The following is a 15,500-nucleotide window of genomic DNA, read 5'->3' as shown; positions in this document are numbered from 1 at the left end:
AGTAACACTAGAATTTGTCCTGGCCAGATTAATAAACAAAGTGCCACTGTGATACCTTAAAAACCTGAACTCCAACCAAAACCAAAGAAATGGAACCCAGTGAGAATTAAATATAGGAATAAAGAAAATACACTTGATATTCAGGTTTAACTCCTTCACTATACTTACGAGGAAGATATTATCTTTTCAGTGCATGTTGAAAATGTGCTAGGTTTGTTCAGTAAATCTAATAGCAGCATATGTTTAATCTCCAAATACTTTAGGCCTTTGTAATTAATTGTATCCAAATATAATGTCTAACTTTATTATTTGTGCTTTCAAGGAAGCAACACAATTTGAAAAATCAATTCATGTCATTTCCCAGGACATTCATTCATTTTAGCAGTGTCCCCCATATGGGCTTAAATCAGAAACAATGGGAGAGGGAAAAGGTGTTAGCGCTGCACTAAGAACGGCAGGAGTGGATAAAAGGACATCCAAGTCTTGTACGGAATTACTTTGGAATTACCACAAAAATAAATGCTAAATTCATTAAGCTGTCAAAATTTGTAGGATCTAGTTCTTACTTCCCCGGTGTTACCAGTCCCCAGATATTTCTATAATTAATCAAGTTAATAAATTAATTTTCCTATTATCACTGCATACTTAAGCACTTACCCCAAAAATGTATTGCCAAATTAGTTTGGGGATTTTTCAATTTGAAATCCACCAGCTATTGGAAGAGGGCTGATTTACATAGAATAATTGTTGTACATTATTTTGATTTAATCCCGGGTTTTTCCTTTTCTTTGTTCACCATGTGCAACTTAATCTCCAAATGGCGTGCAAAATAATCTACTTAAACAGATGTGTTGAATTCCATGCTTATTCTTAACACCACCATGTGTGTTAACAGAACACTATATTTTGTTTAAAGGATAGATTATATTATACCAATATTTCTCTTTAAATTTGATTCAAATCTTGGTTTCAGAGGCTCCTTTCTGCAGCTGATAATTGAACTGTCATCTGTAATTTATAGAACAGAAAATTATACAACAGGAATCCCAAGAAGGCCTGCATATAAATATGCTGGCTTTCTTTTAAGACATCAGACTTTTTAATCTATTGACACATGGGAATAGAAATCCTTTTATTTTAATATTCGTGGATTCTGGCATTAACCACAAGAAAGTTAATCCTACAAGATTTCCCCAGAGAAGAGGAAATTTGCAGAAACCAATAACATTTTAATAATGCAAAAAAAGTGATAGAGCACAATATCTGAAAATAGGGATTATAAAAAGGGAATTTCAAATAGTGTCCAAAATCTTCAGGCAACAAATACTTAGCATTTGAAGCTACTTGAACATTTTCTTTTCCCCTTTTACATCTCTAAACAATAAACATCTTGATAATTCATGATGAAAAAGGTAATTTGTTGTACTCTTTGCCGAATTGCTTTAAATAGTTAATCCCCAATATAGTTTCAGGTTTTTGATGGCAGCAGCCATAAAATCAAATAGATATGAATGTGAGGGCATTTTATGTGACACCTAGTGGCTACATAATGTCCATCTACAAATTGCACACAAAAACATTACTAGAAAGAGAATTAGGCCTTAATCCAATTACAACCCTCACTGATAAATTTATTCCATTTTAAAATGTATATTGCCATGATCATTAAGTTGAACTACAAGGTTTTTCTCCCAAGTCAGGAAAAGTTTAATGACTGAAATACCAAGAATAATAATTTATTGCATTCAAGGCACGTTTGAGTGGATCTACTGATCAGAATGCTTTTGTTTTGACAATTCAGTGAAGTAACCATGCAGGTACAGCAGGCAGTGAAGAAAGCTAATGGCATGTTGGCCTTCATTGCGAGAGAATTGAGTTTAGGAGCAAGGAGGCCCTACTGCAGTTGGACAGGGTCCTGGTGAGACCGCACCTGGAGTATTGTGTGCAATTTTGGTCTCCTAATTTAAGGAAGGACATTATCGCTATTGTGGGAGTGCAACGTAGGTTCACTAGGTTATTCCTGGGATGGTGGGACTGACGTATGATGAAAGAATGTGTCGATTGGGCTTCTATTCACTGGAATTTAGAAGGATGAGAGGGGATCTAATAGAAACATATAAAATTCTTAAAGGATTGGACAGGCTAGATGCAGGAAAAATGTTCCCGATGTTGGGGTAGTCCAGAACCAGGGGTCACAGTTTAAGAATAAGGAGTAGGCCATTTAGGACTGAGATGAGGAAACATTTTTTCACCCAGAGAGTTGTGAATCTGTGGAATTCCCTGCACAGAAGGGGTACCGATTTTAGATGATTAGCCATGATCATATTGAATGGCGGTGCTTGCTCGAAGGGCCGAATTTTTCTATGTTTCTATGTCTTCAGACAGTGGATGTATGCAAAGTTCAACAAGACCCTGAACCATTTGATTTCTCTTCAAATACCCAGTAGGTCAGAGACATAAAAGAATTTAGCACCAGTAACAATTTCTGCCTGGAAGTTGAAAACAGCCTTCCAAGCATAAAGTTCTCACCCCTAATTTACAGGGTCCAATTGGACTATATAAAAAGGTTGCATCAAATGTATCCCTAGCTCCCAAACATCTGATTTATTCCAGATGCAACAAGATCAAAGTGCACACGATAGATGTGACGCTGAATGCTGTAGTTTTAGATAAAAAGGTATCGGTACATAAATCATTCCTTGCTATTGGTGTCTTTGGTAGTTTGCCGTCATAAGCTGCTTGAGCTGTTTAAGGGCCTGACCGCCTAATCCAATTTTTATTTTTTTTAATTTTAGGAGATTTTTGTAATATGAAAAAAAATTGAAAATCTAGTTTTTAAACTGGAAATACCGGTCGGTGTCACAAAATTATTTTCTTCATTAAATTTTAGTCCTTGTGCTGATTTAAAAAAAAATCAGACCTGGCATATAAATACGGTGAATCAAAAGAATTGCAACACCACCTTCCAAAATACACAGTTCTGAGTAATTTTTCTGCGAGTTGAAACTTACTAAACAAAAGAGATGCTTAGTTAGGCAATGCGAACAGATACAAGCTCGTGCTCATTTTAATCACTACAAAAACTAAATTTACTGAATGGTTTAGCCGAACATAATCAAATCTGGAAATCAAACTTATATATTTAGATAAGTTTTGAATAAATCTAAACAGTACATTGCCACACATATTTTAATCAAAATTACTGAATAAATCATGCTAAATTAAGTGAAATACCTGTGCTTCCAGTACCGAGTGTCTTCTTGGGTTTGTTCAAGGGCTGGTCACCGTGGTTAGGTGGCGGGGCTGCATCCTGACCTTGCCGGGCAAGTATCGGGTCATAATCTTTACCATCGTAGTTCGCATCAAAGAATTTCTTGAACCATTGAACAAACTCAAAATTATCTTGAAATTTCCCTTTTATTAGTTTATCAACAGGGATAATCTGAACAAAATAGAAAACAAACATTTTAATATTTCATCCCACTTTAATAGCATTCGTTTATTCATCTGAATAGAATCTGGAGTACAAGGGTATAAAGGTCACAGGTTATTACTTCTTGAAGTTACACAAGATCAATATGCCCATTTTCACGACAATTTGAACTTAAGAGCCCATTTATGGCAGAGATTTGACTCGGGTACTTAAAGACAAAAATCAGGAAGATAACAATGAACAAAATGCTGTTTCAAATGAAGATTAATTAACACAACGGACTTTACAGAGGTGAGGAGTAAAGATTATAACTGGTGAAAGCCGGTTGCAGACTAGTATGTTTATTCTACAGTACAATATAAATAATGGAAAATCAAGCCAGTGCAATTAAACCTCTTGTAAAATGACCATACTTCATATGCAAAATAAGGAATTTATAAATGAACTTACTTTGTCGACACCCATTCTCTTGTAGGCTGCTTGTAAAAGCTTGAAATTGTGAATATATTCATGTTCCAGTTTGGCTTGAAATTTTACCTTCTTCAATCCAACACTACCTGGGAATAGCATATCCATAAACTGGCAATATGCCACACCTTCAAAACAAAACAAAACATTTGTTTTATAATTAAAGCTGCAGCATCTCCCTTGTATTTCTCAGTTGCAAGAGTGATTATTTTAGCCGTAGTTTTGTTTGAAAAAAAATTACGTTCTAACTATAATTAGGTCTGGGCAAAGACCATTATAACCTGGGCAGTGGAAAGGAGCAAATTATGAAAACTGCCAGTAGTGGAATTTTCTTTAAAACTTCAGTTACAGCAATACCACCATCCATCGATTTGTTTGAGAAGCCAGAGAATATGCAGCTGAGAGCGGTGTAAACTTGTCCTTGTTCCCAACCACTAATGGCACGTTACGATATTGTGAAAACCAACTTGAAGACCACAGTTTACATGTACTACTGATCATAAATCTTGTTTAGTATTTTGAAGTGACCTGTACTAAAGGGACAGGTTGCACCTTAACTGGAGGGGGCAACCAACATCCTGGCGGGCAGGTTTGCTAATGCTACATGGTAGAGTTTAAACTACGTTGGCAGGGGGTGTGATCTCATACAGGACAGAGGCAAGTGAGAGGTTAGAAGTTGGTATGGAGCGAGGGGATGGAAAAGTTAGTGGACAGAATAGGCAGGTGAAAGGTGGAGAGCGAGAAAGGAGGGTTGGCTTAAACTGCATGTATTTTAATGCGAGGGGCCTGACGGGTAAGGCAGATGAGCTTAGGGCCTGGATAGGTACGAGCGGCTGGGACGTTGTAGCCATTACTGAAACCTGGTTAAGGGAGGGTCAGGACTGGCAGCTCAATGTTCCGGGGTACAGGAGCTTCAGGAGAGACAGGGGTGCGGGAAAAAGAGGAGGGGGTGGTTGCATTATTGGTTAAGGAAGATGTCACGGTAGTGGTCACAGGTGACATTATGGACAGTTCGACTAGTGAGGCTATATGGGTGGAGCTGAGGAACAAGAAAGGGGTGATCACCTTGCTCCAGTACCATAGTGAGTCCCACAAGAAATTGGAGGAACAGCACCTCATATTTCGCCTGGGCAGCTTGCAGCCCAGTGGTATGAACATTGACTTCTCCAACTTTAGATAGTTCCTCTGTCCCTCTCTTCCCCTCCCCCTTCCCAGATCTCCCACTGTCTTCCTGTCTCCACCTATATCATTCCTTTGTCCCACCCCCCCTGACATCAGTCTGAAGAATGGTCTCGACCCGAAACGTCGCCCATTCCTTCTCTCCTGAGATGCTGCCTGACCTGCTGAGTTACTCCAGCATTTTGTGAATAAATACCGCCATTCATTGTGATCATGGCTGATCGTCCCCAATCAATAACCCGTGCCTGCCTTCTCCCCATATCCCTTGATTCCACTAGCCCCTAGAGCTCTATCAAACTATCTCTTAAATCCATCCAGTGATTTGGCTTCCACTGCCCTCTGTGGCAGAGAATTCCACAAATTCACAACTCTCTGGGTGAAAAAGTTTTTTCTCACCTCAGTTTTAAATGGCCTCCCCTTTGTTCTAAGACTGTGGCCCCTGGTTCTGGACTCGCCCAACATTGAGAACATTTTCCCTGCATCTAGCTTGTCCAGTCCTTTTATAATTTTATATGTTTCAATAAGATCCCCTCTCATCCTTCTAAACTCCAGTGAATACAAGCCTAGTCTTTTCAATCTTTCCTCATATCAGTCCCGCCATCCCAGGAATCAATCTCATGAACCTATGCTGCACTGCCTCAATTACAAGGATGTCCTTCCTCAAATTAGGAGACCAAAACTGTACACAATACTCCAGATGTGGTCTTACCAGGGCCCTATACAACTGCAGAAGAACCTCTTTACTCCTACACTGAAATCCTCGTTATGAAGGCCAACATTCCATTAGCTTTCTTCACAGCCTGCTGTACCTGCACGCCAACTTTCAGTGACTGCTGTACAAGGACACCCAGGTCTCGCTGCACCTCCACCTTACCTAACCTAACTCCATTGAGATAATAATCTGCCTCCTTGTTTCTGCCACCAAAGTGGATGACCTCACATTTATCTATATTATACTGCATCTGCCACGCATCTGCCCACTCACCCAACCTGTCCAGGTCACCCTGCAACCTCCTAACATCCTCGTCACAGTTTACACTGTCACCCAGCTTTGTGTCATCCGCAAACTTGCTAGTGTTGCTTGTAATTCCCTCTTCCAAATCATTAATATATATGGTAAACAGTTGCGGCCCCAACACCGAGCCTTGCGGCACTCCACTCGCCACTGCCTGCCATTCTGAAAAGGACCCGTTTACTCCTACTCTTTGCTTCCTGTCTGCCAACCAATTTTCTATCCATGTCAACACCCTACCCCCAATACCATGTGCTCTAATTTTAGTCACCAATCTCCTGTGCGGGACCTTATCAAAGGCTTTCTGAAAGTCTAGATACACTACATCCACTGGCTCCCCTTCATCCATTTTATTTGTCACGTCATCAAAAAATTCCAGAAGATTAGTCAAGCATGATTTCTCTTTCATAAATCCATGCTGACTTGGACTTATCCTTTTACTGCTATCCAAATGCAGTTATTACCTCTTTAATAATTGACTCCAGCATCTTTCCCACCACCGAAGTCAGGCTAACTGATCTGTAAATCCCCGTTTTCTCTCTCGCTCCTTTCTTAAAAAGTGGGATAACATTAGCTATCCTCCAATCCACAGGAACGGATCCTGAATCTATTGAACATTGGAAAATGATCACCAATGCGTCCACTATTTCTAAAGCCACCTCCCTGAGGACCCTGGGATGCAGACCATCAGGCCCAGGGGATTTATCATCCTTCAGTCCCATTAGTCTACCCAATACTATTTCTCGCCTAATGAAAATTTCTTTCAGTTCCTCTACCCCCTTAGATATTTTGTCCTCCAGTACATCTGGGAGATTGTTTGTGTCTTCCTTAGTGAAGACAGATCCGAAGTACCAGGAGAACAAATATGCCAGGAGATTGCAGACAGCTGCAGGTCAAATAAGGTAGGGGATTTTAACTTTCCCAATATTGACTGGGAAAATCATAATGTGAAGTGTTTAAATGGGGTTCAATTCCTCAAAAATGTTCAGGAGGTTTTTTTTAAAGCAATATGTAGAGCCCCCACACATGAGAGGGTAACACTGGATCTAGTATTGGGAAATTGGGACGGGCAAGTTAATGAAGTGTTTGTGGAGGAGCCTTTTGGGACCACAGTTCGATTAGGTTTAAGATAGTTACAGATAGGGACGGAGAGGGTCCACGTGTTAAAATGCTCAACTGGGCCAACTTTGAGGGTATGAGAGAAGGTCTCGCTCAAGTTAACTGGAGCAGGTTATTTGAGGGGAAAGGAACATCAGCCAAGTGGGATGTTTTTAAACGTTTGCTGACAAAAGCTCAGGATACGTACGTCCCCATTAGAGTGAAGGGCAAAGCAGGCAGACGTAAGGAAGCTTGGTTGGCGAGGGAAATTGAGGTATTGGTCAAAAACAAGAAGGATGCATGGGGCAGGTAGAGGCAGCTGGGATCAAGTGCATCCCTGGAGGAGTTTCGGAAACCAAGGAGTAAACTGAAAAAGATCATCAGAAGGGCAAAAAGAGGCCTGGAAGTAGCTCTGGCGGGTAAACATTAAGGACAATCCCAAAAGATTTTATAAATACATAAGGGGGAAAAAGGATAACTAGAGAGAGTGGGACCTCTCAGGCGTTTGACAAGGTTCCGCATGGTCGGCTGCTCTGGAAGGTTCGATCGCATGGGATCCAAGGAGAGATAGCTGAATGGATAGCAAATTGGCTCCATGGAAGGAAGCAGAGGGTAATGGTGGAAGGTTGCTTCTCGGACTGGAGGCCTGTGACTAGTGGTGTGCCTCAGGATTTGGTGCTGGGCCCGTTACTGTTTGTCATTTACATCAATGATTTGGATGAGAACATACAGGGCAAGATTAGCAAGTTTGCTGATGATACAAAAGTGGGTGGTTTTGCAGATAGTGAACATGGTTGTGAAAGATTGCAGCAGGATCAGGATCGATTGGCCAGGTGGGCTGACAAATGGTTGATGGAAGTTAATACAGAGAAATTTGAGGTGTTACATTTTAGGACGATTAAACAAGGGCTGGACCTACACAGTGAATGGCAGGCCTCTGGGGAGTGCTGTAGAGCAGAGGGATCTAGGAGTGCAGGTGCATGGTTCCTTGAAGGTTGAGTCGCAGGTAGATAAGGTGGTCAAAAAGGCTTTTGACACATTGGCCTTCATCAGCCAGAGTATTGAGTATAGAAGTTGGGATGTTATGTTACAGTTGTACAAGATGTTGGTGAATAGTGTGTTCAGTTCTGGGCACCATGTTACAGGAAAGATATTGTCAAGCTTAAAAGGGTTCAGTGAAGACTTATGAGGATGTTGCCAGGACTAGAGGGTGTGAGTTGTAGGGAGAGGTTGAGTAGGCTGGGGCTCTAATCCTTGGAGCGCAAGAGGACGAGGGGTGATCTTATAGAGGTGTCTAAAATCATGAGAGGAATAGATCAGGTAGATGCACAGTGCCTCTTTCCTAGAGTAGGGGAATCGAGGACCACAGGACACGAGTTCAAGGTGAAGGGGAAAAGATTTAATAGGAATCTGAGGGATAACTTTTTCACAAAACGGGTGGTGGGTGTACGGAACAAGCTGCCAGAGGAGGTAGTCGAGGCTGGGACAATCCTAACGTTTAAGAAACAGTTAGACTGGTACATGGATAGGACAGGTTTGGGGAGATATGGACCAAAGGCAGGCCGGTGGGACTAGTGTAGCTGGGGCATGTTGGGTCGAAGAACCTGTTTCCATACTGGATCACTCTATGACTAAGTCACAAATGAATAAAGCTGTGCCATTTCAGCAGCACTACCTTTATATCTTAATTAGGATCAAGATTCTAATGTTTATTGCTCATCACATCTTTGCTGGCTAAGTTATTTCATCAGCTCGAGTCCACTTGCACTGCCACCGCTCATTCATGGCACACACAATTGTAAAGGTAATCATTAACCCAAAGGCTCCTATTCACTGCATAACCCAATAGCTAAAAATAATTAATTGTAAATCTCCAACTCAGAAACAATAGTCCTCGCTTTATTGTGATGTAAACGAAAAACATAGAACTTCTCCTGTAGACAGAAAAAGAAAAAGCTGAAAAGCAAGATGATGTTTGGATTCAATTTTACACATGCCATCCCCTAGGGGATGAATGAGCAGAGGCACTACAAGTAGACTCGAGCTGATGAAATAAATTAGCCAGCAAAAGATGTGATGAGCAATAGGCATAAGAATCTTGATCCTAATTAAGACTGCCAGAAGAATTTTAATACTTTTGTCATGTAGTCACAAGTAAAGAAACTCTTCTCTCCACGTTTGTTCATGTCCAGAGTATAGTCATTCACACCCACTTAAGCGGAAGTGGCGGCGCCTAACGGCTGCGGCTCGCTAGCAGTCTGTTCGTCTTTTTTCCTTTTTTTTTGGTTGTGTGTCGGTGTTGGGATGGTTTTTTTGTTGTTTTGGTTGTGTATGTGTGGGGGGTGGTGGTGTGGGTGGGGGGATGGGGGAAACCTTTCTCTTTTTGGTCTCTTCCTCACGGCGCGGGGTGCGGCTCAGCCGTGGGGTCTTCCATCGCCCGGCGCGGCCGCGCGACCTAACATCGCCCGGTGCGGCTCGGCTGCTGGACTTAACAGTGCCCGGTGCGGCTTGGCCGCGGGACCTTCCATCGCCCGGTGCGGCTCGGCCGCGGGGCCTTCCATCGCCCGGTGCGGCTCGGCCGCGGGACCTAACATCGCCCGGTGCGGCTCGGCCGTTGGACTTAACAGTGCCCAGTGCGGCTCGGCCACGGGACTTTTCATCGCCGGCGCGGCTCGGCCGCGGGACTTAGCTGCACACGGCTCGGCCGCGGGGCCTTCCATCGCCTGGCTCGGCCGCGAGACGTTTCAGCGCCCGGTGCGGCTCGGCCGCTGGCCATCCCCTTGCGGGGACTGTGCGGGTCGGTCGGGGACGAGCTGTCTGTCCGTGGGCGTGGGGAAGAGAGTGGAAGTTTTGTTGCCTCCATCACAGTGAGGGGGTATTTGGAGTCACTGTGATGGATGTTTGTGTTGGGGTCATGTGTCTTGTGTTCTTTTTCTTTTTTGTGTGACTGCTATGTAGTTTCGTTCGGTACCTTGGTACCGAATGACAAATAAAGCTCTGTTGACTGTTGACAGAGCTGGATCTCAGTTACAGTGCCATTTACAGCATGGTGCAACTCCAAGATGATCAAAGTCGGGCTGCATCTAAGTCACTGGTCGTTTCCCCACAGACCACTGGGGGAAGGCTGATGGTGACGTACAGGGCACTGATGTGATGGGCCAAGGAGTGCTCAAAGGTGTCTGAAAAAGTGAAATTATCCAAACCACGACCTTTTCAGCAACTGTCTGACATGCTGAGGACAGCCATCGGAGTTGGTAAAGTGCTTGAAATGGATGTATAGTGTGTCATAGGTGCCACTGATTTAATTCATCCATTACCCTTTGTGTAGATACTGTCGTTAACCACATCTGAATTGCACAGTGCAAGTGAGACACAGGTCGAAACCTCTAACCTTGGACACTTAGTCCATCCATCTGCCAATCTAAACCCACCCATCACATGCCAGCTCTTTTCCAGCTTTCCCCCACCACTCCATCAGCTTGAAGAAGGGTCCCTACCCAAAGTGTCGCCTGTCCATTCCCTCCACAGAAGCTGTTTGACCCGCTGAGTTCATCCAGCAGTATGTTCTGCTCAAGATTCCAACATCTGCCATTCCTTGTGGCTATTGTAGATTTTGAGCAATAGGTATTTATATTGACTTGTTTATTGCATTATGAATGCTGTAGGGAATCACAAGCGACCGATTTCTAACTAGCAACGGTCACGCAAAAAAGTCAATCAATGAGTGGCCAAATCACCAGTTTTACACATTGTTTGAGGGGGGCTTTTTCCCCTGAGGCCTGGTGTGCTCTGTGATCTCACCCAACAATGCCAGACAATCCATAAGGTCAGCTGAGGGGCAGGCCCAGCCCCAACATCATGTCTCATCTGAGAGACATCATCTTCAATAGTGCATAACTCCTTCAGCACTAGATTGAAGTGTCAGCTTTGATTAGGTCTCTGGAGTCAGGCCTGAACCTGTGACTAAATCAGCTGAGAGTGCAGCATGCCAAGGCTGAGAAAATTTGATAGGATACTAAATTAAACAAAAAGCAATCAATTGATTTTAAAGGGGATGCAAGGGTATGGAAAAAATAGAAAATATATAATGCAACCTCACAGGACAACGCATTTGTTGACGTCTTCCTCTTACCCACATGAAACGTACATTCTTTTATGATTTATAACATGGGATGGATAGTCTTTTGACAAACACATGCATTTACAAAATTAGGTATCCACTCCAAATATATTATATTTACCAGAGCACAGCTGTTCAATTTTTGTGTAGCTCAATTGAAGAGAATCATTAATCCACGCCAACATATCATGCCGGCTTAGGTTGTCACTGGTCACAGATGTAGAATACACGTTTACTGCCATTTTTTAAAACCTGGAAAAGCAAGTATAACTTTTCAACATTTGTACATGAAAACCATGATAATACCATTATTCCCCCATAAATAAGTATATTAGATAAGTCTCGAATTGTTCTTCCGTACAAATCTCCAGAACAAAACAAAGTTAGAACTGCACCTGACACTTTGAACTTTAAGTTTCTTTTGTCAAGTTCAACATGTTACAAATATTACGTACGAAAGAACTGCAGATGCTGTTTTAAATCAAAGGAAGACACAAAATGCTGGAGTAACTCAGCGGGACAGGCAGCATCTCTGGAGAAAAGGAATGGATGATGTTTCGGGTCGAGACCCTTCTTGAGAAGCCTGTCCCGCTGAGTTACTCCAACATTTTGTATCTACCTTCGTCTTACAAATATTGTTTGCACTAACAAATGCACAACATTTTATTACTTCTGACCAAATACAGAATCAAGGGCATTTATTCTAAATCAATGTTTATTGGTTTACCCTATGCTCCAAAAGACTTTTGGAAACAAAATAAGATTTCAGTTTATATGTCCAACTATCTTCTGAATATGATTATCGAGTCTGCCACAATCATTGTGTTTTCCTGAATATTATGGTTTACTGCATTTAACAAAATTTTCACGTTGGCTTATTTGGACATTACACTAAATCTATGCAATGGGAGTTTTTTCCTCCCATTTAATTAATCAAAACCACTCAGTTTTAAGACAGAGGTATTCAAAATATACACAAAGAAATCATGAAAAACCACATTATTCAATTCAATTAGGTTGCATCAATATTCTGGCAAAATTCTATTAAACTCCAGATTTTAAATTAATTGGACAAGCATAGAATTGGGGGGTTTTTAATGGAAAAATGGGGCATATGACCATTCAGAATGAAGCTTTTCCTGTCATCTCTCCTGAACAGAGTAGATTGCCTTTGTCCACATTCCTTCAGCACAGAAACACACCTTAAATGCATTAATTGGGGAGATAGGAGTCCAAATGTTGCAATATTTAACCTGGGAATGCTTTGAACTTTCATAATAATAATAATAATAATGCATTACATTTATATAGCGCTTTTCATATACTCAAAGATGCTTTACAGGGATTTAGAGAACATAGGGAAGTGAATAAATAGATAAATAAGTAAACGAACAGAGAAAGGAGACAGAAGGTGAGGTGACCTTCAGTAGTTGAAGGCAGTACTGAACAGGTGAGACTTCAGTGATGTTTTGAATGTGGTGAGTGTGGAGGAGTCTCTGACGGTTTGGGGTAGTGAGTTCCATAGGGTGGGAGCAGCGATGGAGAAAGCCCTGTCCCCCCAGGATCTGAGTTTGGTCCGGATGTGGGGGGATAGGAGATTGGCAGCAGCCGAGCGGAGGGTGCAGGTGGGAGTGTGCCTGTGGAGGAGGTCGGTCAGGTAGGATGGGGCCAGGTTATGGAGGGCTTTGTAGGTCATGAGGAGGATTTTGTACTGGATTCTCTGGGAGATGGGGAGCCGGTGGAGTTTGTAAAGGACGGGGGTGATATGGTCACGGATCGGGGTGTGGGTGAGTAGACGGGCAGCGGAGTTTTGAATGTATTGAAGTTTACTGATGATTTTTGAGGGTGCGCCATAGAGGAGGCTGTTGCAGTAGTCCAGACGGGAGGTGATGAAGGTGTGGATGAGGGTTTCTGCAGCTGTGGAGGAGAGGGATGGACGGAGACGGGCAATGTTTTTGAGGTGGAAGAAGGCTATCTTTGTGATGTGTTTGATGTGTTTGTCGAAGGAGAGGGTTTGATCAAAGATGATTCCAAGATTCCGGATGTGAGGGGAGGTGGATACTGGGAGACCATCAATATTGAGGATGACGTTTTGGGTGGATTTGGTGAGCGTTTTTGGACCAATGATGATGATTTCAGATTTGTTGCAGTTGAGTTTGAGGAAATTTGATTGAAGCCAAGATTTTATTTCAGTGTCAGGGAATAATCTTTGGACCACTGTTAAAATTCGGATGACTGTGTGCTGTATTCCACGGCCGACGCATTCTTCCAAGGGCACACAGTAAAAACGTTCTCCACATGTGGTTTAAGCACAATTTTGTAAAGCTATTGCCAGCCCTTATGAAGCCAATGCATCCTTTCTAGGATACCCAGAACAGTAAGCAGTGTTCAGAAAGTGTTTTAACTAGGAATTTGTACAGCTACAGCAAACTTTCCTCCGCTTTATTATGTAGGCATTAAAAGTCAAAATTCTGTTTTCAAACTATTGCATTAATTTATCACATTTTGATGCATGGACTCGTATCTCAATGGATTTCCACAATTTCTAGTTTGAGGTATCAATATTAGTCAAATATACTTCCTTTGGGCCCAAATAACCAAATTTATATACTCACCCATACTAAAATTCAACATCCACACTTTTGTTCTCAATATTAATAGAGCGATTTTAAAATTTTATACTCCTATTTATATTAGTTACAGTCTCAATGTTTCATTGACAACCTTTGAAAGACCTCAACTTAAACTTTGCTCCAAGACCAGCAGTTATGAGTGTCTCCACACAGATTCTTGATAGTGTCCATGGCTATTCAGTGTAACTAAATATGTTAGACACAAAAAGCTGGAGTAACTCACCCATTCCTTTTCTCCGGAGATGCTGTCTGACCCACTGAGTTACTCTAGCTTTTTGAGTCTACCTTCAGTATAAACCAGCATCTGCAGTTCCTTCCTGTGGATTAGATTTCCTCTAACTAAATATGTTGTTAGTCTCAAAAACCATGAATACAAACAATTAAACATTTATAGTTATTTAATAATACAAGATTTCAAGATCAATTTATTGTCACATGTACCAATTAAGGTACAGTGAAATTTGAGTTACCAGATGGAAACAGACCATTTGGCCTGAATGATCCAAGCTGACCAGGTTTTAGAACTGAGCTACTCCCATTTGACTGTGCTCGGCCCATATCCCTTAAACCTTTTCTGTCCACGTACCACATTAAAGGTCTTTTAAACGTCACCATTTAACCTGCGTCTATAGTTCCTGACAGCTCATCCCATTGACGCATGACCCTCAGTGTAAAGACATTCTTCTTGTTGGTCGCTTAAATCTTTCCCTTCTCACCATAAACCTATGCCCTCTAGTTATGTGAAAAGGAGTGTGACCAATCACCTTATCTACGTCTCTCGGGATTTTGTACTCACTGGAACAAAGCAGAAAATTCTCAAGGGAGAGGGTGAGCAGCCAGAGGTCACTGTACATGTTGGTACCAATGACACAGGTATTAAAAAAAAAAGGTTGATGTCCTGCAGAGTGAATGTAGAGTCGGGCAGGAGACTAACAAGCAAGATGTCAAAAGATAGTAATTGCTGGATTATTTCCATAGCCACCTACAAGAGAGAATAGAAAAAGGAGGCAAGGCCAGAAGACAGGAAAGGGTGCAGAGAAGATTTACGAGGATGTTGCCAGGACCAGAAGGCCTGAGCGAAAAGGAGGTTGAGCCGACTCAAACTTTATTCCTTGGAGCACAGGAGGCTGACCGGTGATCTTATTGTATAAGATCATGAGCGGAATAGATTGGATAAATGGCTTTGTGCATTTACCCAGAGGACAGGGGTTTAAGACGAGGGAGGAAAGATTTAATAGGAATCCGAGGAACAACTTTTTTTTTTTCACAGGTAGGTATTATGGAACAAGTTGCCAAAGGAGGTAGTTCAGGCAGGTACAATGTTTAAAAATCATTTTAGATTTTTTAGATTTAGATTTAGAGATACAGCGCGGAAACAGGCCCTTCGGCCCGCCGAGTCCGTGCCGCCCAACGATCCCCGCACATTAACACTATCCTACACACACTAGGGAAAAATTTTACATTTTACCCAGTCAATTAACCTACATACCTGTACGTCTTTGGAGTGTGGGAGGAAACCGAAGATCTCGGAGAAAACCCACGCAGGTCACGGGGAGA

General features: G+C 42.1%; 1 protein-coding gene across 2 annotated transcripts in view; it reads right to left on the bottom strand.

The window, feature by feature from the left end:
• Positions 1-15,500, bottom strand: part of LOC144604573 (microtubule-associated protein RP/EB family member 1-like) — a 32,157-nt gene that overhangs the window by 3,818 nt on the left and 12,839 nt on the right. The window contains exons 1-4 of one of the 2 annotated variants that reach the window (XM_078419166.1): positions 14,167-14,185; positions 11,432-11,562; positions 3,884-4,029; positions 3,235-3,442 (exon numbers count right to left, since the gene is read on the bottom strand). In XM_078419166.1, the coding sequence (XP_078275292.1) occupies positions 3,235-3,442; positions 3,884-4,029; positions 11,432-11,552 (475 nt within the window). In that variant the 5' untranslated portion in view covers positions 11,553-11,562; positions 14,167-14,185. Of the gene's footprint in view, positions 1-3,234; positions 3,443-3,883; positions 4,030-11,431; positions 11,563-14,166; positions 14,186-15,500 lie in introns of those variants that run through there. The other variant, XM_078419165.1, reaches the window with a different exon arrangement.

The sequence above is a fragment of the Rhinoraja longicauda genome, chromosome 22 (assembly GCF_053455715.1).
Source record: "Rhinoraja longicauda isolate Sanriku21f chromosome 22, sRhiLon1.1, whole genome shotgun sequence".
Classification (NCBI taxonomy): Eukaryota; Metazoa; Chordata; class Chondrichthyes; order Rajiformes; family Arhynchobatidae; genus Rhinoraja; species Rhinoraja longicauda.
Note: the sequence above shows the minus strand (reverse complement) of the source record. Positions and strands in the feature narration are given on the sequence as shown.